At 37.2% G+C, this 24244-nt stretch overlaps 1 protein-coding gene across 2 annotated transcripts in view; it reads right to left on the reverse strand.

Moving 5' to 3' along the window:
- Positions 1-3527: 3527 nt before the first annotated feature.
- SLC22A3 (solute carrier family 22 member 3) overlaps positions 3528-24244 on the reverse strand; it is an 88277-nt gene continuing 67560 nt past the window's right edge. For both annotated transcript variants that reach the window (XM_053461183.1, XM_053461182.1), the window contains 6 exons: positions 18823-18920; positions 14411-14625; positions 12690-12798; positions 8074-8186; positions 4841-4940; positions 3528-3877 (listed from right to left, as the gene is read on the reverse strand). In XM_053461183.1, coding sequence (XP_053317158.1) covers positions 3829-3877; positions 4841-4940; positions 8074-8186; positions 12690-12798; positions 14411-14625; positions 18823-18920 — 684 coding nt within the window. In that variant the 3' untranslated portion in view covers positions 3528-3828. The remainder of the gene's footprint in view (positions 3878-4840; positions 4941-8073; positions 8187-12689; positions 12799-14410; positions 14626-18822; positions 18921-24244) is intronic.

The following is a 24244-nucleotide window of genomic DNA, read 5'->3' on the forward strand; positions in this document are numbered from 1 at the left end:
CTCTGACCTAGAAGAGCTTTCTATCTTTAACAGGAAGGTAGCTCTATTGTGGAGTGACCAATGTTTTAGGCCCACTTAATCAAAATATCTTTGGGTAACCCAGAAGAAAAAGTATGAAGTTTTATTCACTTCATGAAGCTTGTGAAGGAGTGACTACTGATATTGATTTTAAGCGGAACACCTAAAATATTTCTAAAAGTCACAAGTAAAGCTATAGTTCGTCTAAAAACAAAGCTGTTATTTACAGCGATTTACAGTAAACATGCAGCTAGCTGAGGTTGATGTTTTATTAAATTATAGGTGCTAGAGCATTCAAAGTCAGTGGGCATTACAACCCTTAGCAAATGTTTATGCCATGTACAGGCAGGCAAACACATACATTCTAAAGTTTCTATAATAGAACTTGTTTCATAATAGCTCTTTATTAACTAAATCAAACACACATAAAATAAATTATGTTTTGATCCCAAAATTGTGAAAAGCATACAAAAAATGGCCCTATTAATTAATGTTAACAGTATTATACTTGCTATCACTTTTACTAACGTGTACTGGCCTTGGGCAAAGAAATGATAACTAGTTAGAATAAAAAAGTTGAAGTAAATATATACCGTAATTAAATTTAAATATAATTAAATGAAATCGTATAGATGTTCCATATACCGGTCATATGAATTGTAAAAAAAATGCTGGGTAAGTTGATGGAACTATATAAACAAAATATAAGAATAATAATAATAGGCATAACCCTTTTTTAAAAGGATTTGATGAGTATACTGTTACATTACTATTCATTGGAGAAACGTTTCTATTAAACCTTAATGTCAAATATCCTGAAATACAAAAAAAAGTTTTACTGTTTAGTAAAAGGTCCACTCTGAGTTCTCAATATGACAGGAGCTCAATATTGAGGAGCTATGAATTTTCATTTTTTGATCATAAAAGACAAATCCAGTTTTTTGTTGTTAAACCTATTCCCCAAGAGCTGAATTTTGCGGCAAGGAGACTGGGAAATATAAGCATTAGGTGAGAAGGTAGGGAGACATTCAGAGACAGGGTGAGTGAATGAAAATTCTGAGCTCTTTTCTTTGTTTTCATAGGGGAGTCCCTCCTCATTTCGGGAGATTCATGCCCATTGACAAAACTGGTAAATTTTGTTAAAATTAAAAATTGGACTAATCCACATGCACAAAATTAGTAAGGATACCTCCAAGGACATTTAAACTTATTTTTAGGAGGAAGAGATTGGGTTTGTAGAAACATAGAAACATACACCAATCAGCCATAACATTAGGTTGGTGGGATATATAATGCAGCAAGTGAACATTTCGTCCTGATGTGTTAGAAGCAGAAAAAATGGGCAAGCATAAGGATCAGAGCGACTTTGACAAGGGCCAAATTGTGATGGGTAGACTGGGTCAGAGCATCAATACTGCAACTCTTGTGGGTTGTTCCTGGTCTGCAGTGGTCAGTATCTATCAAAAGTGGTCAAAGGAAGTGTAAAAATGGCGATAAAGTCATTGGCGGCCAAGGCTTATTGATGCACGTGGGGGGTGAAGGCTGGTCTGTGTGGTCCAATCCCACAGACGAGCTACTGTGGGTCAAATTGCTGAAAAAGTTAATGCTGGCTCTAATAGAAAGGTGTCCGAACACACAGTGCAGCAGACCGATCAGGGTGCCCATGCTGACCCCTGTTCACTGCCTACAATGGGCGTGTGAGCATAAGAACCACGGAGCAATGAAAGAAGGTGGCTTGGTCTGATGAATCAATTTTCTTTTACATCAAGCGGATGGCTGGGTGCATCGCTAACCTGGAGAACACATGGCACTATGATGCACAATGGCAGCAGAGGTAGTGTGATGCTTTTGGTAATGTTTTGCTGGGAAACCTTGGGTCCTGACATTCATGTGGATGTTACTTTGACACGTACCATCTACCTAAGCATTGTTGCAGATCATGTACACCCTTTCATGGACACGGTATTTCCTGATGGGATTGGCCTCTTTCAGCAAGATAATATGGCTTCCCACAAAGCAAAGCTGGTTCAGGAATGGTTTAAGGAACACAACAACAAGTTCAAGGTGTTGACTTGGCCTCCAAATTCCCCAGATCTCAATCCAATTAAGCATCTGTGGGATGTGCTGGACAAACAAGTCCGATCCATGGAAGCCCCACCTTGCAACTTACAGGACTTAAAGAATCTGCTAACATCTTACCACAGCACACCTTCTGAGCTTTAGCAGAGTCCATGCCTTGACAGGTCAGGGCTGTTTTGGCAGCAAAGGGGGGACCTACACAATATTAGGCAGGTGGTCATAATGTTATGGCTGATTGATGTATTATTTGACGACAGATAAGAACCATTCAGCCCATCTAGTCTGTCCATTTTTCCTGATGTAGGACTCAAGTATTAATCAGTTAGTGATCTTATCTTAGTTTTAGAACAGATTTATGGCTATCCCATGCATTTTTAAATTCCCTTACTGTATTAGGCAGTTCTGATGGGGGGCTGTTCCATTTATCTACTACCCTCTTTGTGCATCCTATATAGCATGTTTCTTTGTTTTTTTTAATTTTTTTATATAGCATGTTTACCATATTAAACCTCCCCACTTTTTTTGTTGTTTAGTTCTGAGAGAGCAATGCCCCCTTTTTATTACGAGTATCAGACTAAAAATACATTTTCAAAAATAGTGTATCGTTTTCTTCTTTAAAACAGTTGTAGTGTTTGCATAATATAAATACTTTCAGGGAGCTGCATATTAGTCATTTGAATGTGTTCTAGCTCTTAGCCCAATCTATTAGACAAACACCCCGATTCCTTATCATATTGCATTTGATAAAGAATACAATGGCTCATTTTGCTCTGCCAAATCAACTCAGTGTTGTGTTTGACAAGAGAACGTCATTCAAGATATCACATAATTGACAAAAATGCCTGCCTCCAGTTTGCAGATAAAGGAAGCATATTGCTAAAAATGAGGTTAAATAATTTTTTGTCAATGATAACCTACATTACTGCATACAGCTCTGTTTTTTATGATCAAAGGGAGTTGGAACCTACGCTTGGAACTTGCATGTACATGAATATGTAAATTCCCTGCTTTTCTTCATTCACTCACTTCTCACTTGCAAGTAGGTATATGCCAGCTGAGAGTTATTTACTGAGTAATAAATTAAGTTGGCTTTAGTGAATTTGCCAGTTTAACTTTACCAGTTGCTGCAAACTTGCATTTTTTTTGTCAAGCGCTCATCACATGCCACGCTACAGTTCTGGATTTTTTACCCACAACATTTGGTGTAAAAATAAGTGCTCCTGAGTGCAGTCACACAAGTGTTTTTAAAAAGCAAATGCATTTATACAAAGCTATCATCTGACATGAAATCTAGCTATATATATATATTTATTATGAAGTTCATAAAAAAGCAGTGACTTGGGTTTATGCACTATACAATTTGTAACAATTGCAAGTTTAACATTCAGAACTACGGTGTATGCCATTAACACATATATTTTTCTGTTCATTAAAGTGTGAGAATGAAGTCTTTATCTTTTGTAACTGTTTTGGGAAAGTGGAACCAATTTGCTAAAAAAAAAAAACTTAATGTATAAAAATACATGAAATAATACATCTGTCACACACTAGATGGTGCTCCAACACAATTCTCATCCCTCTTGCTTTCAAGCATTTAAAATTGTTTTGGAGTTATTTAGTAATACATTTACAGAAATATTAAAAAAAAATATGATTATATGGCATTGCAGGTATCTGAGGGAAAATAAATTCACCATTCATGAGGTCACAAGTTATACGATTATGAAAGTGTCACGTAAAAGCAGGTGTATCCTTTTCTTTCTTTGTACTTCTCTTTTGCCTAAAAAAATAGCAGTTTTGTACAAATTAATATATTTTCAGAACTCAAAAAACTAAATTATTTATGATGATAATTGTTTGTAACACTAAACTCTGCAATTCAGTAGGTGAGGAAGAACATAGGAAATAAGGCAATGTGTTCTTAACGGTTACAGTTCTATATTTATTTATTTATTATGCAAATAGAATAGAATAGAAATAGAAAGCAATACCACTTATTTCAGATGTCATAATAACTTAGTGGAGCAGATTTTATAATCAGATGCGTAGTACCAGCCAACCTGCGCTTATTAATGACAATGAAAGAGCTATTTTATGAAATCACATTATTTCATTAATATTTTACAAGGGCATTCCTGTGTGTGTCTTTGAATGTGTTTTTAGAACAGTGTCGATGTCAGTTAGAAATGCTCTAAATACTACAATCTCCGTGTTTCATTCATAAGTGGCTACAGGTGCCAGTGGTGCATTATGCAGAACCATTTTAATATCTTTTACAAGGCCACTCTCATTCGCCATGCACTTCATAGAAATTGCCTTATGTGAAATTCCTATTAATTTTTGCATTATCATATAGGATGCCATACAATTTGGTAAGAAAGCTGCAATAGCTGTGTTAGTTTGTTAAGTTCAGTATACAGGCCCAAAATTACCTTTGGGCAAAAGAGGCAAAGTCATGATGGACCCATGCCCTATGGGGCTTCCCACCTACCCTTAGAGTATACCTGCTGGATATACATGACTACATGCTGCAAAACTGTAAGAATGTAGTGTGCAGCCACATGTATGAAGAAGACAGAAGCACTTATATCATTTATAGTCCACTGGCAGTCCATTCCTAAAAACCTACATATCAAAAGGGTCGCCATTTCACACTTTTAAACAAATAAATGACAATTTACTTTGTAAATAAACTTTGTAAATAAGAAAAATAAAAAGTAAGTTATGTAGATTACGAATTTACCTTGCAAGATTCTCAACATCTTCAACTGTTTCTGGTAATGAAATCCCCATTGTTTCTGGCAAAAGCATCACTAGACCTCCACAAACAAGTCCAAGTATTGCTAAAATAAAATATTAAAATACTAAATTATTAAAGATAATATTTAACATTGCATTTTTTAAAATAGTATATGCCGTTTTGTGATTAATAAATTATTTAGAACATTCATAAATTAATACATAATTGTCTGCCTTTTTATGTGAAATTTTTTCATGGTGCTCCCTTTGCAAATGCATTGAGAAATTCTGTAGAATCTGTAAATTCTGTAGATTCCCAATACACATTTGCTGTCTCACAGATGTGTTCAGCTGAACACATATCCTGTCATGTGATATATTTACAGCCAGCCAACTCCAGTACTGGGTCAGCAAGCATTTGGGTGGATCTTACAAGACTTCCTGTGTGACAACGCCTTGCCTATGGTCTGGAATTGCATGTCACTGATTGGCTACTTGAATCAGTGACAGGATAGTGCTCCCACTAAAATTGATTGGGGGATGCATTGTGCTGCTCTGGAGCTGCTCCTTTTCACTTTTTCCTGAAGGTAATTTTTTTTTTACTTGAGAAATGTATACTACTTAAAATGTTATTTAACCTTCATTACCCTATGGATGTACTGGTACGTCCACAAACAATATGCCAGGATTACCTGTTGGACGTATTGGTACGCCCTGTAGAAATTCCTATGATGTGCCCGCATGCACGCTGCGGTAGGCTCATTCGCAATGCACAATGATGCCTCGCAACCAAGGCAGTCCCGTGAGAACCAATAAGTCAATGGAACACTAATGTGATCTCTGTGATGAGCAATCACAGTCATCACAGGACTGTTTTATGAGTTACTGTGCCTCTCGCCATCATCTGTTAGATCATAAAAAATATTTTTCTAATTATCCAATTATCCAATCTAACCCACTGATTACCTACAGTATATATATCACCCCCCATTGATCCTTCAAAAATACATAGATAAAGAATTTTAATAAACTAATTTTAATAAAATAATTGTAGCTGTAGTTTATGTTTTAGATTGGTGGGTGGCTAGAGGGAATTAAGGACAGAACAGGATAGAGAGGGAGAAAATATAGTTTACCTGGTCTTAAGGAAAACCAGAATATAAAAAGGTTGCCATCTACCTGACCCAGGTTGGCATGTTCAATATTTTTTTTAGAGAACTACCATATAAGGAGTCCATTCTGAATGTGCAAGAAGGAAAATGTCCTTGGATGTATTTGCCATACCACATAACCTATGCAAAACATCCTAAGAGACACACAAGTGTTGGTGAAACAAGTGCAGGAAATTATTCCAATTAGCTACAGCTAACTTTGGTAGTGATTGGTGGCTAAATGTCTGCAAAAAAGCATCCAAATGCTCCTGATTAAATACGCTGCGTTCTCTGCCTTGCAAAGAAATATATTTTTATGGGAGCATGGTGTCCTGCGAGACTGCTAAGCTGCTTCATATATCGCATAGGCCTAGCAAAACAACTTGACACAATATACCGGGAAATTCCAACTTATGCCCTATAATGTCTAGAAGACAAAATAAAAAAAAAACTGTGCATGTGGGCTGTTGCCATAATCTAGAGATGCAACTGAACATGTTTGGCTGGATTTCTCTGCTATAACACATAACATGTGCGAAAAAATCCTACGCAATTCAGAAATTGATCCTCCACCTCCACGAGAGAAACGGAGGGATGCTTTGGCAGTAGAGATAAGTCCCTACACCCTAACTAGGAGGAGGGGAGTCACTCAACATCACGTGGCAACTTGCAGGGCATATGTATGTTAGTGTCTGCCTAGGTATGTATGTGCATCTGGCTATGTTAGTGTGTGTCTGCCTAGATATGCATGTGTGTCTGGGTATGTTAGTGTGTGTCTGCCTGGGTATTTTTGTGTGTGCCTGTATATTACAGTGTGTGTGTGTCGACCTGGGTAAGTATGTTAGAGTCTGCCTGGGCATGCATGTGTTTCTGGGTATATTAGTGTGTGTCTGCCTGTGCATTTCAGCGTGTACCTATGTTAGTGTGTGTACTGGGTATGTATGTAACTGTATGTTTGGGTATGTATGTTAGTAAATGCATGTGTGCATGTATATGTGTAATGGGTATGTTAGTGTGTGTCTACCTGGGTATGTTAATGTGTGTCTGACTGGTTATGTTAGTGTGTGTCTGTATGTAAGTTTCTGTCTGCATGCATGTGTTAGTGTCTGTCTGCATATGCATGTTAGTGTCTGCTTGGGTATACATGTCTGCCGAGGGATGCATGTTAGTGTATGTCTACTTGTGTATGTCAGGGTATGTCATCCTGGGTATGTACATTAATGTGTGCCTGCCTGGGTACGTTAGTGTGTTAAGAGTTGTCTTTGGGTATGTTAGTATGGGACTGGCTGTGTTAGTTTGAGTATCTAGGTATGTTTGCTTGAGTGTCTGTGTACGTGAGTTAGTGCAAGTGTTCTGGCGTATGTTAGTGTGAGTGCCCCTCCCAAGGTCAGCTCTGGATCCGCCCTGGACTGTGTGCGAGGTGCATTAAGGACAGTTTGAAGCTTCACAAGTGAGTAGCGTGTGAATAGGTTTGATTGTGCATTTGGGTATGTTAGTGTGTATGTGTTGGTATTTTAGTGGGTGTGTATATTTGTGTGTGTATGAGTATGTTAGTGTTCTTTTTGTGTGTAGGTATGTTAGTGTGTATATGTCTGGTTATGTTAGAGTGAGTGTCTGTACATGTGTGTTAGTCTGACTGTCTGGTTGTGTTAGTGTCTAGGTGTGTGTTAGTGTCTGGTTGTGTATGCTGTGAGTGTCTGGGTATGTTAATATGAGTGTTGAGCACCTAAAATCAAATAAAGAAGAAAATGGAAATACTTTCCTTATGACTAAATAAATGAGCGGCTTCTTCTTGTAGTCCTATGACAATTGTGAGGCCTTCTCATCCAACGTCAGTGCCTGACCTCACAAATGCTCTTTTGGCTGAGCGGACACAAATTACCACAGACAAAATATTGTGGAAAGCCTTCCCAGAAGAACGGAGGCTGTTATAGCCGCAAAGGTAGGATTAACTCCATATTAATGCCCATGGCTTTAGAATGGGGTGTCCAACAAGCTCATATAAGTGTAATGAAAGTTGCCCTCATACTTTTGGTCATATAGTGTACATTTTTAAAACATACAATATGAAGAAAATAGATTATACCAAAGATGATAAGTGGTAAGTCTTCCCATAATGCAGCCAAGCGGAAAAGCAGGAAAGGGGCGATGATTCCCCCTAAATCACACATGCCTGAACACAAGGACACACCAAAGTTTCTGCAATGTGGAAAAAAAGAGAGTGTTACATAACATAATATAATCGCAAAATGTCATATTGACTTGCCATCTACATCATTGACATTAAATATATTCTTTATTTCATGAAAAATAGGTAATTTTATACATATAAATCAAATAAATATATCAAACAAATTACCAATACGTGCTAAGATTCTGGTGCTGGAGACAAAAAAGCTTTAGTGTGTCTTCTTTTTGAGACCAATTTTGGTAATGTTTCTCCTCTATAGGTTGATATCCCTATTTTTGTAAGACCTGAGAATATTTGCTGGGTGTAAGTAGATTGCAATATCCTATAGTCCTTAAAGTTTCAGCGGTGTGTATATAAACAAAGTTGTAAACATGAGTTTATTAAATTGTGCAAATAAAATACACCATTATTCTTCTACATTGCTTTGGAAAGACCCACCTCTAACCCTACTCCCTAACAAATGTCGGAGTTTGTTGTATGCAGAAACCCTCCTTGTATGGCAAATGGCTAAAAAAGGGACAGCGTTTTATAAGTGCGGTCAGAGGTGCAGCTGGTTTTTGATCATTATTGTTGCAACTGTGCAATAATAAAAAAAATGTATGGACATGACTTTCATAATGTCACTCCCTCTGAAACAGAAACAGCTGTGTAGGAGCAATAAAACTGGGTGAGGAACAGCCAAACTGACTTACAAGGCGAGGTCGCTGAAGACAATTTAATGTGAAAAGTCATACACCAAGACAATACTGAGCACAGCAGCAAGACACAAGGTTGCTAAACTGCACCAGCAAGGAGTCCCCTAGGCAGAAATTTCAAGGCAGCCAACAGTTTCCACATGTTCTGTGTAAGCCTTTTTGAAGAAGCAAAAAGAAACGGGCAATGTTGGGACCATAGACGCAGTGGTCGGCCAAGGACAGTGCAGCAGATGAAAAACACATCATGCTTACTTCCCTCTGCAATCAGAAGATGTCCAGCAGTGCCATCAGCTCAACATTGGCAGAAAACAGTGGGACCTTAGTACACTCATCTACTGTCCGGAGCAGTCTGGTCAGAAATGGTCTTCATGGAAGACTTGGGGCCAACCAGCCATAATTCTGACATGGAAACAAGGCCAAGTGACTCAACTATTTACAAAAACACACAGGTTTCTATAATACTCTTACAAATTATTTCATATGATTCAAACCACTGCCATTGGAGCTGTTTTGTGTGTGAATCGCTGTGTGGTAATGTGGTGCAGTCTGGGCCTGAAATACTGTACATACTATAGTAGATTGAACTCTCGTGTCCAAGTAAGTGGCACATACACACCCGCCCCTCCACATGATGTAAAAGAAATTGTGATTCATCAGACCAGGTCACCTTCTTCCATTGCTCCATGGCCCAGTTCTTATGGTACGTGCCCATTGTAGGAACATTGGCAGTGTTCAGCACGGGCACCCTGACTGGTCCCATAAGTAACAAACTGCAATGCTATCAGAACCAGCATTAACTTTTTCAGCAATTTGAGCTACGGTAGGTCATCTGTTGGATTTGACCACACCAGCCAGCCTTCGCCTTCCACACGCATCAATGAGCCTTTGTCGCTCATGACTTCTGGATGATCGCTTTTCCTTCCATGGACCTCTTTTGATAGGTACAAACTGGAAACACCCCATAAGAGCTGCTCTGAGCCAGTCATCTAGGCATCACAATTTGGCCCTTGTTAAAGCCACATAATGATGCATTGATGCCATCCCTTTATGGAGCATTTGCATGAGTTATTAAAAAATGATTACTGATTGGAATAATTATATACTAGGGTGGCTTTTAAGATATGCAGAGTGGGATGACAAACTACCAGGCAATCTACTTTATCCTATGTTTCAACACTGCTGTTTCTTTTGTGCGTTTTCTCAATGGCTGTAACCGTGTGTAATATCAGAGATGTTTACTTGTACTGCTTTCTAAATACAAAAAGGTTGAATCATAAATATTGTAGGAAATAGAAAAAAAACCAGCTCACATACAGTAAAGACACTGCTACCTTTGATGATTCTCCTGTAATGTCTCCGAACACCCACCCCAGGACTTGCTGTGACCGCTCCGGAGAACGGTCACAACCGTCACTGCGAGTGATTTAGCCGTTCGCAAGATGGCGGCCGTCATGTAAAAAAAATAACAACGTTGGGAAAGTTCGCAAGAGGGTCTCCAGACCCTCTAGAGAACTCTGGCTCCACTTGCAGGTTGAATGCAGTACCTGTATTCAATGGAGCCCAGCTTTCTAATCACTATGTGATTAGTAAAAAAAAAATAAAAATGGAAAAAAATGCTTCAAAAATGGTAACATTTAAAAATTATTATGCATTTAAAAATTATTATGCATCAGAGAAACCCTCCAGTTGCAAGTCCAAAAAGAGCAAGTGCTAAAATTAGGGTGGTACCTTCCCAAAAATCTTAGCATGTAAAGAGTTAAAGTAAAAGCATTTCAAATACCCAAGGGGGGGTCTAATTAAAAAAAAAAAAAAAAAATGGTTTCATGGGATAAATTGGAGTGGCTGGGCTCGAATATAGGGCATAGGCACAGACTGACCAAAATGGGGGGGGGGGGAGCGCACTTCCCAAATGTGGCCTTTTAACTACAAACACCAGACAAACCCCCCAAAAAATTAATACCACAAACTTTGGCAAAGGCTGGTGGTAGAATCTCATGCATGGAAAGGGTTAAAATACTAGCATTTGAAATACCTTCAAATATATCTAGGTTTCAAAAATATATGGTTTGATGGGGTAAATTGCATCGGCTGGCTTTAAAGACACCCGAAATAGCACATGGGGCAGAATAACCAGCTTTGAAAAAAATGGTTTTAAAATAGCAAAAATAGCAGAAAAAAGAAAAAAAAACAAACATAAAAATATTGGGTATTTCTAAACTCAGGACAAATAGTAGAATCTATTTAGCAGGTTTTTTCATGAGCTTTTTTGGATGAGTAAAATATTTTTTCTGTCTCACTCATAGTTCCTTTTCCCAATGGATGCCAACATCGCATTAACTCCATTTCCCCTTTTCAATACTGGTATCCCAGTCTCTGTCCTTGGTCCTTTCCTCTTTTCCATGTATATTCTTTCCCTTTGGCAACTTAAAAAATAATTTGGCTCCTGTCACATCTATGCAAGTGATACTCAAATCTATCTATCTGCACCCACATTTCAACCAGGTTATAGATTGCCTTACAGTAGTCTCTTTCTCGATGACTTCCAGAGAATAAAATCTTTATATATCAAAGACTTAAATTTCCACCTAAATCTTTTCACTTCAATCTTACCGTGGATGGCTCCACTTTTTATCCTGTGGCAAAAAAAAAATTCCTTTTTTCTTTAAAATTTTGCTACAATCTGTCTTCTTCCCTTATTATATGGGTGCACTTACTGTACCCCCTGCTTTATTATACTGCAATATGTAAAGCACATCTAAGTACATCAGTACACAGATATTGTAGTGCTAAAATCTTGTCCACCGCACCTTCGAAAGTAAGGCATGGTTTAAGTTACAACTCACTGAGGGCTCATATGATGGTGATTAGGTGGGATCAAGCTACTTTATGGTGAAGCACGGAATCAAACCACCACTACCAGTATCACCACTACCGCCCTTGGTGCCACAACCAGCCCTAGCGATACCACTACCGCAAGCACTGCCACCACTTTCCAGAGCAAAGATGGACAGGCAGTGGCACAGTTAGATGATAGCAGTATGTCTACTTTTGGTATAGAAGATAGTGAGGAAGAAGATGGAAGGTCTACTCTTGCAGCAGGAGTGGACCTTACTCTGCCTTCTGCCCAGGCTAAAAAGCATATGATCATCCACATAAGCAGCAGCATACCTGCTGTAAGCACTGACAGCACTACCACAACCATCACAAATACAAATATGGAAAATATACAACAGAAACACACTCATACCACTGCTACCTTGTCTGGTGGGCAACATCATAGTAAAGTGTGGGAGGATTTTGAGACTTTGGGAGATAGGTGCAATGCAAGGTGCAAGTTGTGTCATAAGGTACTGAGCCGGGGTAAGGTAAAAGGACATCTCACCAATTCTGGAATGAATCAACACCTACATATACACCAAGTGAAGCTTTTGTTCTGAGGGAAACTGGTGGCATTGTCGACAACAGCAAACTCACCACATTTGCCACTAGCCGCAGTAGACCAACATAATGATCATTTATGCCAAAAATGAACACCCATGGGTGTATGGCAGGAATCTAATGCTTTAATGCATAGTTATAAATAGAGTGTTAATATAACACACTACTATATTTCTGAACAGTACCCATCTCTCATTTGTCTGTGTGCTGTGCAAGTGTCAGGAATCACTTAGAACATATAATACATTTTCAACCATGTGTATGTAAAAGGCTGGTAGCAAGTAAAAGTGTTTTTAAAGTTAGCATGATTTAGCCCAATGGTGTTTTGCTTACAAATATTAAATAAACCAAACACAAGGGATACAACATTCTACTTACCTTAATGATGTTGGATACAATTCTGTATTTACAAAATATACAATTTCGAATGCCATAGTGATGCCCAACCGTCCAAGGGTAGCTAAAGTTATTTTTAGCCATAACATGTCTGCAAAACATAATATATGAGAGGCTTTTATAAAAACACAAAAATACTTCAGATTTTCAGAGATCTGAAATCCAATCCGCTATAGTACTGTAAATACAAAATGTATGGTCTTATCTTATATCAATTGTTAAAATTCAAACAGCACAGACGAGTTAACAAGATTGACACTTATTACGTGCTTTTTTAATCCCGCTCCTGCAATTTTTTTGTCCAGTCTCGCCCACTCCCGCAATGTGTATGTTCCACTACCACCGCTCCCACAACATGTGTGTCCAATCACGCCGGCTCCCACCACATATGTGGTCAATCCCCCCCGCTGCCGCCACATATGTGGTCAATCCCGCCCACCTCCTTACCTGAACTGCAGATTTCCCGCGCAGTGACGCAAGCCTGCCTTCGTGTTACTCCCTCACAGCGTCTATTTTCTTGTTCCGCCCAGGAACACAGCGGAGTCATGGGAAGTGGCGTCACATCACGTGACTCCGCTCTGTTCCTGGGCGGAGCAAGAGAAGAGATGCTGTGAGGGGGCAGCGCAAAGGCAGCCTTGCGGGACTGCGCGGGATTAATGGGACCCGCAGGTACAGTGCCTGACCTCCCGCTCCCGTCTGCAACACCAGCAAGACCGCCCGTGCCCGCAAGTTTTTTGGCAGGACTTGCATCCCAATGCAGTCCTCTACCTTGGTCTTTCATGTTACCATTTGTCCTCAGAACATCTTGTAAGTCTAATTGCAACATACATTTAAAAATTACTTGTTTTTCTTTTTCCACAGTGAGCAAAACAAAAGATTTGTATAAAGATACATATTTAAAAATGTTCTGCCAAATGGACAGAATGTGACAGGACCATTATGAGGACATTGTGGCACTCTGTAAAAAGCATAATGTGGCAAAATGACCTCACAGCATGCCTTATCTTTTGTATGTGGAGATGTTATGCTGTTACACTTCCTTACCTGGTAAAATCTAGTCTCTGGCTACCTGGAGCAGTCCCTTTTCAGGATGCAGGTAGGGGGTCCCGCTGACATTGACTGTTGTCCGCTGACATCAGTGGGCAGTCCCGCTGATGCAGGTAGGCAGTGCCACTGATGTCAGTAGGCGGTCCCACTAACCTTGTGTGTGGGGCAAGCCCCACACAGAAGAAAATTGGTGCGGCTGGAAGTGAACTCGGCAAGGAGTAGGGCGTTTCGCAACATTGAGATAGACATTGAGATATAACGTGAGTGTGTGAAGGAGAATTTGCCAGACCATGAGAGAGTGTGAGTAAAAAAAAAAAACAATTAAATGCAAATGAAAATTAAGAGCTCTCTGCTTCATTTGTTTCATTGGAAGTCCCTCCTCGTTTTCAGACATCCGTAAGAAGTGGCAAAATTGGCAAATTTAGTTAAAATTGTTTCTTTTAGGAATACAAATGCCCAAGTCTAATATGCATCTCACATGTTGCCAACCAGTACAATATTTCAATTTTTGTGATGTACATACTCACAGATAGTAATTACAGAATCAAGTGACAGTTTATCCATTCGGCATGCTGTAGCAGCCAGTAACATGATTATGAAAACAGCTTTATTAAAACAATTACTTGTTATTTTGTACGGAAGTATTGTATATGTACCTTTTGAAATAAAAGCAGTTATTAAACACGCTATTCCAGCACCAGCATTGCTCAAAGCAAATGGAAGTCGCCGTCCAATGCGATCAATGGACAGTAAAATAATAACAGCCGCTGGTAACTCCACCACTGCAGAGATGAAGAAATCTGTATATAGACTTCCAGACACAATTCCCAGGCGCATAACCAGACCCTGATAGATAACTGCACTTGTAAACCTATAAAAAAAAATTGCATTTGTCAAGAAAATAGGTTTATTTACAAATATGCTCATAACATACACACAAGGCATCTATGACAAAACACTAGAAGTTTGTGTAATTGTACTTATGTTTAAATGGGTAAGGGCCTCAACACAAATTTAAGTTGCTTAAGGCAAGAGAGGCAGGGTTGCCCTCTAGGTTTTGGGGCCCAGGCAAAACGACTTTGCACGTTGCTGCTACTCTTAAGAAGGGGCAAGCCGTGGATGATTTATCAAACAAAAATAAGGCCAGTATGGAGAAAAAAGCAGATAAATCCAGTGAGAGTGAGCATTCATGGTAGTAAAACTTTGTCTTTATTTTGAAGTTCCAGTTAAAAAGTGATACATTTCTCCATGACACAGTACAAAAAATCCTCAATAGAGCAGTGGCCACTGATGCATTTATTTATATTGTTAGTCATAGGTACACACCCATCCCCTCCAGGTGGTATTTATATGTTAATGAGGTGGTGTATGTATAGCCTTGGCCACGATCCCACATTAATTAACAGATATAGACAATCATTAAGGTTTGTATAAACAATTTTTTGTATATAGAAAGGATACTGGGACCTTTTTAATTTATCATATATAAATACGGTATATCACTCTGTGGGGTTGCTATAATTTTTTAATTTTTTTTAAACACAAGATTAACCAGTAAAGGTCATTATATGGGTGAAAACAGAGGAACCATGACAAGAATAGTTTAATAGGAAATGCAAAACCCTATATATTAAGGGATTATTAATAAAAAAAATACCCACATCCCATTCAGAATTTATTCCCGCTCGTATACGGGTGAAAAGCTCAAAAATCCCTTTCGTAGAGTAATCTCATTCTATCTCCAAATCTGATGGCAATCACAGGTAAATAGGTAAATAACAAAACTGGTATTGCAATAAGCATATGAATCGAAAGTATAAGATTTACCTGCGGTTGTAGAAACAAAAGTAGGAGATCTAGTAATATGATTGCAACACATAGTGTTACCACATTTGAACCACGCTCTTAAACCAGGGAGATTATTTTTCTGCGAGCATATTAGCTGCAAGGATATTGCCTAATGTTCTAGCTCTATGGCTAGAAAACCTACATCTATTTTGTACATCGGGTTTTAGTGTCTTGTCATAGTAAAGCATGAGAAGGCACTTATCTATCAACTTACAAATATGCTGATATTCTAAACTGTATGTAGTTACAAATGTAGGTTTACTAGCCACCCAGAATCATAAAAGGTTAGTTTTGCAGTAGATTTTTTTTTATTTTTTTTTTTTCAAAAGATCAGAACGTAGGATGCCATCCACTATACCTTTGGCTCTAAAAATGGTTCTTTTATGGCAGCCCCTTGCTTAAAAACTACTTGTTAACTTAAAAAATGGCCTCTATACTAAATTCCTTTAAGCCTAATGAACTGGCCTTTAGTTATGCCCAATTAAAGTTGAGCTGGATGACAAGATCTGGTATGTTATAATGTATTTTGTGAACTTAGTTTTCTATAAACATATGACATCACCGTCCCACTTACTGGGTTACCCTTAAGTGTAATATCCAGACAATCTATGCTAACCTTTTTCATACTTTATGTAAACTTAAGGTTAATATCATTCTTGTTCAAGTAATCAACAAAGATGACTGCTTCAATTTGAGTACCCTTCCATACCAAAACAATACTTGTTCAGTCTTTTTCTTATTCTACTGTAATTAACTTTAACATGGTAACAGAGTCCCGTAGAGTCTCAGATATAACGTTTTTTTCAAATTTCTCTGAGCATTGCATGGTCCGATTTTGGAGTGAATTAGCTGAGACGTCTACTCCTGGGAATATTGGCAACTTGAATATTTTCCACTTTTGAATAATCTTTTACACTGTAGAATGATGGACTTTAACTTGTTTGGAAATGGCCTTATAACCAATTCCCAGATTGATGAGCAGCAACAATTGCTTCTCTAAGATGATTGCTGATGTCTCTCCTACTTGGTCTTGTGTTAACACGCAGCTGAATGCTCCAGACAAACAAACTGCTAACATTTTTATAGAGGTGGTCACACTTGCTGATGATCAATTAATCAAGGGCATCTGATTAGCAAAACCTGTCTGTTGCTTCATAACTAGCATCATAGTTCCTATGAAAGCAGTAAGGGTGTACTTTGACACATGGCTTCTCCATTTTGGCTTTATTTTTGTTTAATAAATCATGACATGGTGTAATATGTCATGTGTTGTTTTTCATCTGAGGTGGTATTTACCTAGTTTTTAGACTTGCTAAGGAACGTATGATTGTTATAATGCCCTGATATGTAAAACCATAGAATTCAAAGAGGGTTTACATTTGTTTTTTTCACACAACTTTGCATGCAACTAATTAGTATAAATAATGAATATACAAGATGCTTGCATGTGAGGGCATGCAACTTCAGTCACATCTGGTTAGTTAACCTCATGGACCGCTCAACTTCCTTAGTGTATCAAACCCCCTGTGTTATTCTATTCCATAACAGAAAGTTTTATGCACAATAAGCCACTTTGAAAATGAAACATTAACGCTACTGAAACATTGTCTCAAACATTTAACCCTTTATTTCACTGACTAATCAACTTTTTAGTGAGCTGATTAAAAAAAGATGAGGAGAATAATGGCTAGTCCAAAAAGCAGGTATACCAGAGTTGCAAAATGAAGTCATACTTGTGGAAATGTGCATTGTATTACCAGACTGTATTTTTCTATTATAGTTCTGTCATTTACTCCCATTTTATGTGTGTCTACCCGGCAATTTATTATCACCTACGTGGATAAACTACTAGTAATGTATGAACTCTTACTTTTTGTCAGGCTCCATCGAGGATGCGGAGCTGCTTCGTTTTAGTTCCCCGCGTCTCGCTAGAGCTCCGCCTGTCTCGCTAGAGTTCACCCCGTCTCGCTAGAGTTCCCCCCTTTGCTGTAATCCATTCCTGGATTTCCATATGCTCTGTTCTGTGCTTCTGATTCCTTGATTCCAGTTCCGCTCTTTGCTTCAGCTCTGTTTCCTTTATAAGGTGTGTCCCACCTGATTGTTATGTCTGTCTCAGTCCGAAGTCTACAGGTATGTCCTTCTTGGTTTTGTGTTTAGATTCAATGTTTAGTTTCAGTTTATTAATAATTCAGTAGGCAGGGTTTAGTGCTAGGACCCACCGAATATTGGAGTACATTGGCGTAGTGGTGGGCTAAGCATACTATGGCCATATGATGTGATGGAATCTCCAATTGTTACCACGTAGTCCTAGGCTAGTCCTGTATTTATGTGTGTCAGTCTTTTATGTGCCTTTGCCCTCTTTTCCCTATATCATCTGAGGTTATTGGTTCCTCTCTCCTCTCCCCATGTTCCAGTTTAAGATATCCTATTCTTGCTTAAAGGAAAAACGTCTGAGGATCTCACTCCATTCCCTGTGTTCCTTGCCTTGTTTCCTGTCCTTTGTTGTGTCCTGTACTATGTATGTCTTGTCTATTATGTTCCTTGCTATGTTTCTCCTGTACTCTGCTTAGCTTCCATACTCCCAGCCTGCAGCATCCTGCACATGATTCTAGTGCTATGTCTCATGCCTGCTCCAGGGTGCCTGCAGAATATCACTTCGTTTTGTTCTGGACAACATCCGCAGTTATGTCAGGGCACTCGTATGTCACTGCACAACCCTAGGTGCTCATCACCGGGGTGACTGCAGTCGCCCTGCACCAGGTCCCGTGGCTCTGCTTCTGCATCCTGAACTCCTGAACACAATCTTTGGACGCTCTGGGTCATTACAGTCGTGTGTATGGACCCAGTTCCTGACATTTTTTTGGCATTTTTACCCTTATACCATATTGTAATAGTTGTTACTTTTGTGGTTGAGGTGCTAGTCCTTTCATAATGTATAGTGAAGTAAAGGAGCTGAAACATAACACTCATGTAGACTCTTTCCTTATAGACCCACAAAAAAGCATAAATAAAGGATGAAAAGGGAAATGTTTTATATAAAGTACCAATGACTTGTTGCCCCAAGAATAACAGTATCTATGAGGATATTTTGATGTTCATCAGTGATTTTGCTCTGGATTTAAAGATTTGTTTTATAATGTGTAATATAGTTTAAAACTGAATGTATTTTCAATGCACTCTGTCGCATAAATAAGTAATTGTTTCCTAGTTTAAGTCTTACCATGCATACATGAGGATGATGGTACATTTTCTCATCTGTGGAGTTCTGACAAGATCCATACACGCAGGATTGGCAACTTCTTCGTCATGAAGTGTTATCTAAATAGACATATAGAATCCATTATAATAGGAACAAATGCAACCATCTTATATTGTCCAAAACAGCCTTATCAAGCATAAATACATTTAATAGAAGCACCGAATACACATGAATGTAGACTTCTTGAAGATGTTATGCAATTGATAACTGGTGCTGGCTAGAGGTAAGTACCTCACACTTCTATAGTCCTGGACAGGAGATGTGTTTAGGAAAATAAGCAAAATATATATAACATATAAACAGAGGATTCTGAGAAATCCCACTATGCATTTGCATGGAAAAACATTCACAGTGACTTGAAAGTAATACGAATAATATATCCAATATTAATTTTTCTTTTTCCTAACGTGACAAGTGTGCAGATCGCATGGATGGATGACAACAGCACACCCACCACTGATGAACACTGAGGTGGGCAGCAACGACAAGTCAGGTTAACACATAGTGTGTCTGACTGGAGTACAGGGCTCAGTTAGAGAAACCAAGTTTGGGGGGAATAGGGGGGGAGGAGCGATGACGTAGCACGTAAGCGTGCTCGCGCGCGGCGTTCTGGAGTCCTGGGTTAGGGAACCTCGAGTTTTTTCCCTCCGATGCTGAATTGCATTAACCGGCAAGGCAGTGATTTTGGTGCCGCTCTTTAGCCTCAAATTGGCGCGGTGCTGATTTGTTTCCTACTGCCTCTGTTTGTCCGATTCGGGTTCCTTCGATTTTGGTTGTTTTTTTTTTTTTTTTTTTTTTTTTTTTCTCTTTGACTCCTGATTCACCGTGGTCGCCGCACTTAAATATTTGCTGACGGACCGCTGCCAGTTTTGAAAACAGCTACAACAGTGCTGATACCGGCTATTAATGAGCTTGTGAGCTTGGCGAGATGCGGTGCTGTATCGAATGAAGACGGCGTCAAAGCAGGTACACGTGCGGTCGACCAGTTGGCGGTGAAAAAAAAAAAAGAAAAAAAAGCACTATATAGTTTTTTATTACATACTGATATATGGATTAACTCTGAGGAAATTAAATTTGTGCCTATAAAGAAGAAAAGAAAGCTATCTAAAGCTATCTAATACAATTTTTTATTGTAACAAGGCTTCCTCCTTCTCAGTATTACTCCCCTCTCTTCATCTGATATGGCTGAAACATGTATATTGGAGAACTGAATATATGCTTATTGGGACCTGCAAGTTTTGGAAGATATACATCATTTTAAATTCACAGATAAACCAATAGATCTATGCTATATTTTTGTTTGATCAACTAAACAGCTATATGATCTTTTTTTTTTCTCTATGTGCTGGACTAACTATATGGTGATAAATGTGTAAAATACATTGGGATTAATCAATTAACTAATAGAACAAACGTTTTACACCTGAATTGGATTAAAGATATTCATCTGAGAGTTAACTCTATGACTACTGGGAATAACAAGGTATGGAAGCCCGATATTGTTACAGACAAGTCGCTTGGTGCTCAACTAACCAAATAGACATATGAACGGCAGCCTTTTGAAGTACTAAATCATAACAGACAGATATATGATTTTACTCCATACTTATTGGGCCTCTGTGTGTTTGATTATCAAACGGTGGAGAGAGGGAGGAAGAAGGGAAGGAAAAAGGAAGGAAAAATAAAAACATATAAAAACAAAAAGAAAGAAGAAGGGAAAGGAAGGGAGGGGAAGGGAAGGAAAAAAAAAAAAAAAAAGGCTAAGTGAAGAAGGGATAAAGAAAAAGACAAGAAGAAAGAGGAAAGAAAGGAAAGGAAAAAAAAAAGGAAAAAAAATAACAAGCCAAAAGATGGCATCAAAAAAAAGCGCCAGAAAAATCTACAAAAAGAGATAAAAGAGAGGATAAAAAAGACAGAGCGGAAAAAAGACTGTCCTTTTTTTCTCCTCAAACTTCAAAACCTGAAAAAGGAAGATCAGATATAGATGCCGCAATGAATAGATCAAGCTCAGGTGAAGAGGAACAACATAGCATGACTCTACCTCCCTCAGATCCATTACCACAAATTCAAGAATATATGAATATGGCACTTGACAAACAATTTGAAAAAATAAAACAAGAAATACATTTACAGGTACAAGATCTGAGAACTGACTTTTTAGCGCTTGCATTTAGAGTCAAAACAAATGAAGAGAAAATAGAGAATTTAACAATGATGGATCTAATACATAAGGATAATATTAAACAGTATGATATGAAAATTGACATCATTGAGCAAAAATTGGCGGATATAGAAGATCAATCACGACGACTAAATTTGAGGATAAGAGGGATAGCAGAATCTATATCCAAAGATCAGTTGGAAAAATATCTCAAAGAATATCTATTACAAATTGGAATATATCAAAAAGACCAGACGATAGTATGGGAACGATGCCACAGAACGATGAAACCAGCAAATCTACCCTCAGAGACTCCCCGAGATATTATGATCTATTGTTTAGATCTACGTACAAAAGAAAAAATATTGAAAGCATATAGAGAAGCAACACCACAGGAACCATTTCTAAATATTAAGATTTTTCCGGACTTATCTTACCATACGCGCATGAAGAGACGGCAATATGCACACTTGACTGAGATCTTAAGGCAAAAACAAATTCGCTATCGTTGGGCGTTTCCAGTTAAAATAATTCTAACTTATGAATACAAAACGTGGACGTTAGATTCGCCTGAAAATTTGAGAAAATGGCTAATTGAGCATAAAATAACAGAAGCAGCAAACTCTTAGTATCGGAGGTTTTTTTTTTTTTTTTTTTTTTTGATATGTAATAACTACTATTTTTTCCACACAACTTGATCACTCTATGTAACATCGGAGATAGATGAGAATAGAATTATTCCACTGATATAGATATAAATTAAGCAATATCGATACGATTTTTCATTGAAAAGTACCCGTGGCACAATAAATACTGGAACACATAGGGGTTCTGATATTTAGCATATAAGTACTAATAACATGTTAATTATATACAATAGTATTTTTTTTTTTTTTTTTTTTTTTTTTTTTATTCACATAATTTGATCACTCTTATGTAAAAAGGAAATACTACACTGAATGCAGAATTAGACACGAAATAAGTAAAACATAATTTCTAAGAAATTTCTAAGAAATGTGGCACAATAAATACTGGAACACATAGGGGTTCTGATATTTAGCATATAAGTACTAATAACATGTTAATTATATACAATAGTATTTTTTTTTTTTTTTTTTTTTTTTATTTTATTCACATAATTTGATCACTCTTATGTAAAAGGGAAATACTACACTGAATGCAGAATTAGACACGAAAAAAGTAAAACATAATTTCTAAGAAATGTCTAGTTTATTAGAACGAAATTAGATAATACTGATAGTTGAGATAGCACAGGGGAACTACTTTATTAATTATAGGTATAATTTAAGCAATATTGCTATGATTTTGTATTGAAAAGTGGTTGTGGAACACTAAATATTGGAACACATAAGGGTTGTGATATTAACATATAAAAAACAATAGCACGTTTTTTTTATCTAATAGTATTTTTATTTTATTTTTTTTTTTTTATTTTTTTTTTTTTTTTGTTTGTCACAGAATTTGATCACTCTTATGTAAAAGGGAAACATTATACTGAATGTAGAATTAGACACGAATTAAGTATATATAATTTTCAAGAAGTATCTAGCTTAGTAGAACAAAATTAGACAATACTGACATCTGAGATAGCACAGGGGAATTACTTTAACGTATATAGATATAAATTAAGCACTACTGAGATGATTTCGTATTGAAATACAAAGGGGTTGTGATATCAGCATATAAGCATTAATAGTACGTTATTTCTACCCAATAGTATTATTTTTTTTTTTTTTTTTTATTTTTTTTACGAGGCAAAATATGTACTATCTAATACGTATAAATTTGAATATTCTCATACAAGAGGGAATAAGTAATTATCATAAAGTTAGATTTAACATAATACATATATTCTTAAGGAACTTATAATTTATTTATAATAAAATCTCATAGCACAGCTGGATTAGGTAACATTGTTAAGAATATTATTAATATTATAATTTTTTACTTTATTCATTCACATAATTGGGTCACTCTTATGTAAAAGTGTAATACTACAACGAATGTAGAACTAGACACAATATTAAGTATTATATAATTTTTAAGAAATGCTCAGCTCACTATAATAGATTAAATTACTAATAACTTAATAATTAAGATAGTACAGGGAATTATTCTACTAAGTAATTCTGATATGACTTTGCACTGAAAAATGCTTGAGGATCACTAAATATTGGAACTAATAGGGTTTGTGACATTAACATATAAGAGTTAATAGCAGGTTAGATATTCTTACCATAAGAAGTATACATATATTTTTTTTTTTTTATTTGTCTATTTATTTTTTGGGTTAATTTCACATAAAAAAGAATTACTATATTGGCATTGGCCACTAAGTTAGATGTAAATTAATAAATATATCCTTAAGGAATTGATAATTTATTAGTATAAAATTACATAGCTTAGTCATACTAGGTAATATCGTTTTTTTTTATTTTTTTTTTATTTTTTTTTTCTCCTGTTTCCCTGCCCAGGGCTCCTATTTGCCATTGGAGAGATGGCAAAACAGTTCTACAACCCAGGGGGTGATTGTAGAAGTAGGCAGCGCTATGTGGTGTATCACTGCCTACCAATATATGTTTTTTATGTGTTGTTTAAATATTGTATGTTGATTTATGTCGATTCCAATTTTAATTATTCCAAGTTTTATATGAGGTCTAGTAGAAAGATTAACAACCTAAACGCTAATGGGCTGGATTAGATTTGGCACAATTAATACGCAAGGGCTTAACTCCCCACAAAAGAGACTTCTAGCTTCACAGAGATTGTGGAAAGAAAAAATAAATGTTGTCTTCCTACAAGAGACACACTGGCGAATAAAAGATAAAACTAATATAAAAAATCAGAACTACCCCACATCTATAGAAGCCTCTTTAACAACAAAAAAAAAGAGGTGTAGCAATTCTATTTTCTAAAGATATTGATGTAAAATACAAATATGTTGAAACAGATCCAGATGGCCGATACATTATAGCTGTGGTAGAGTTAAACAATACGATATTAACATTACTCAATATATATGCTCCCAATAGCTCTCCTGTAAATTACTTTATAAAAATCTTGGAAAAAACCTTAAAGGTAAAACAAGGCCCGTTAATATGGATGGGAGACTTTAATTGTGTATTAGACCCCCTTTTGGATAAAAAATCGCTTAAAGGTGTAAATATAGAACGAAGCACTATCTCGCAAGCAAATAGGTTC

Source organism: Spea bombifrons, chromosome 3, assembly GCF_027358695.1.
Source record: "Spea bombifrons isolate aSpeBom1 chromosome 3, aSpeBom1.2.pri, whole genome shotgun sequence".
Lineage (NCBI taxonomy): Eukaryota > Metazoa > Chordata > Amphibia > Anura > Pelobatidae > Spea > Spea bombifrons.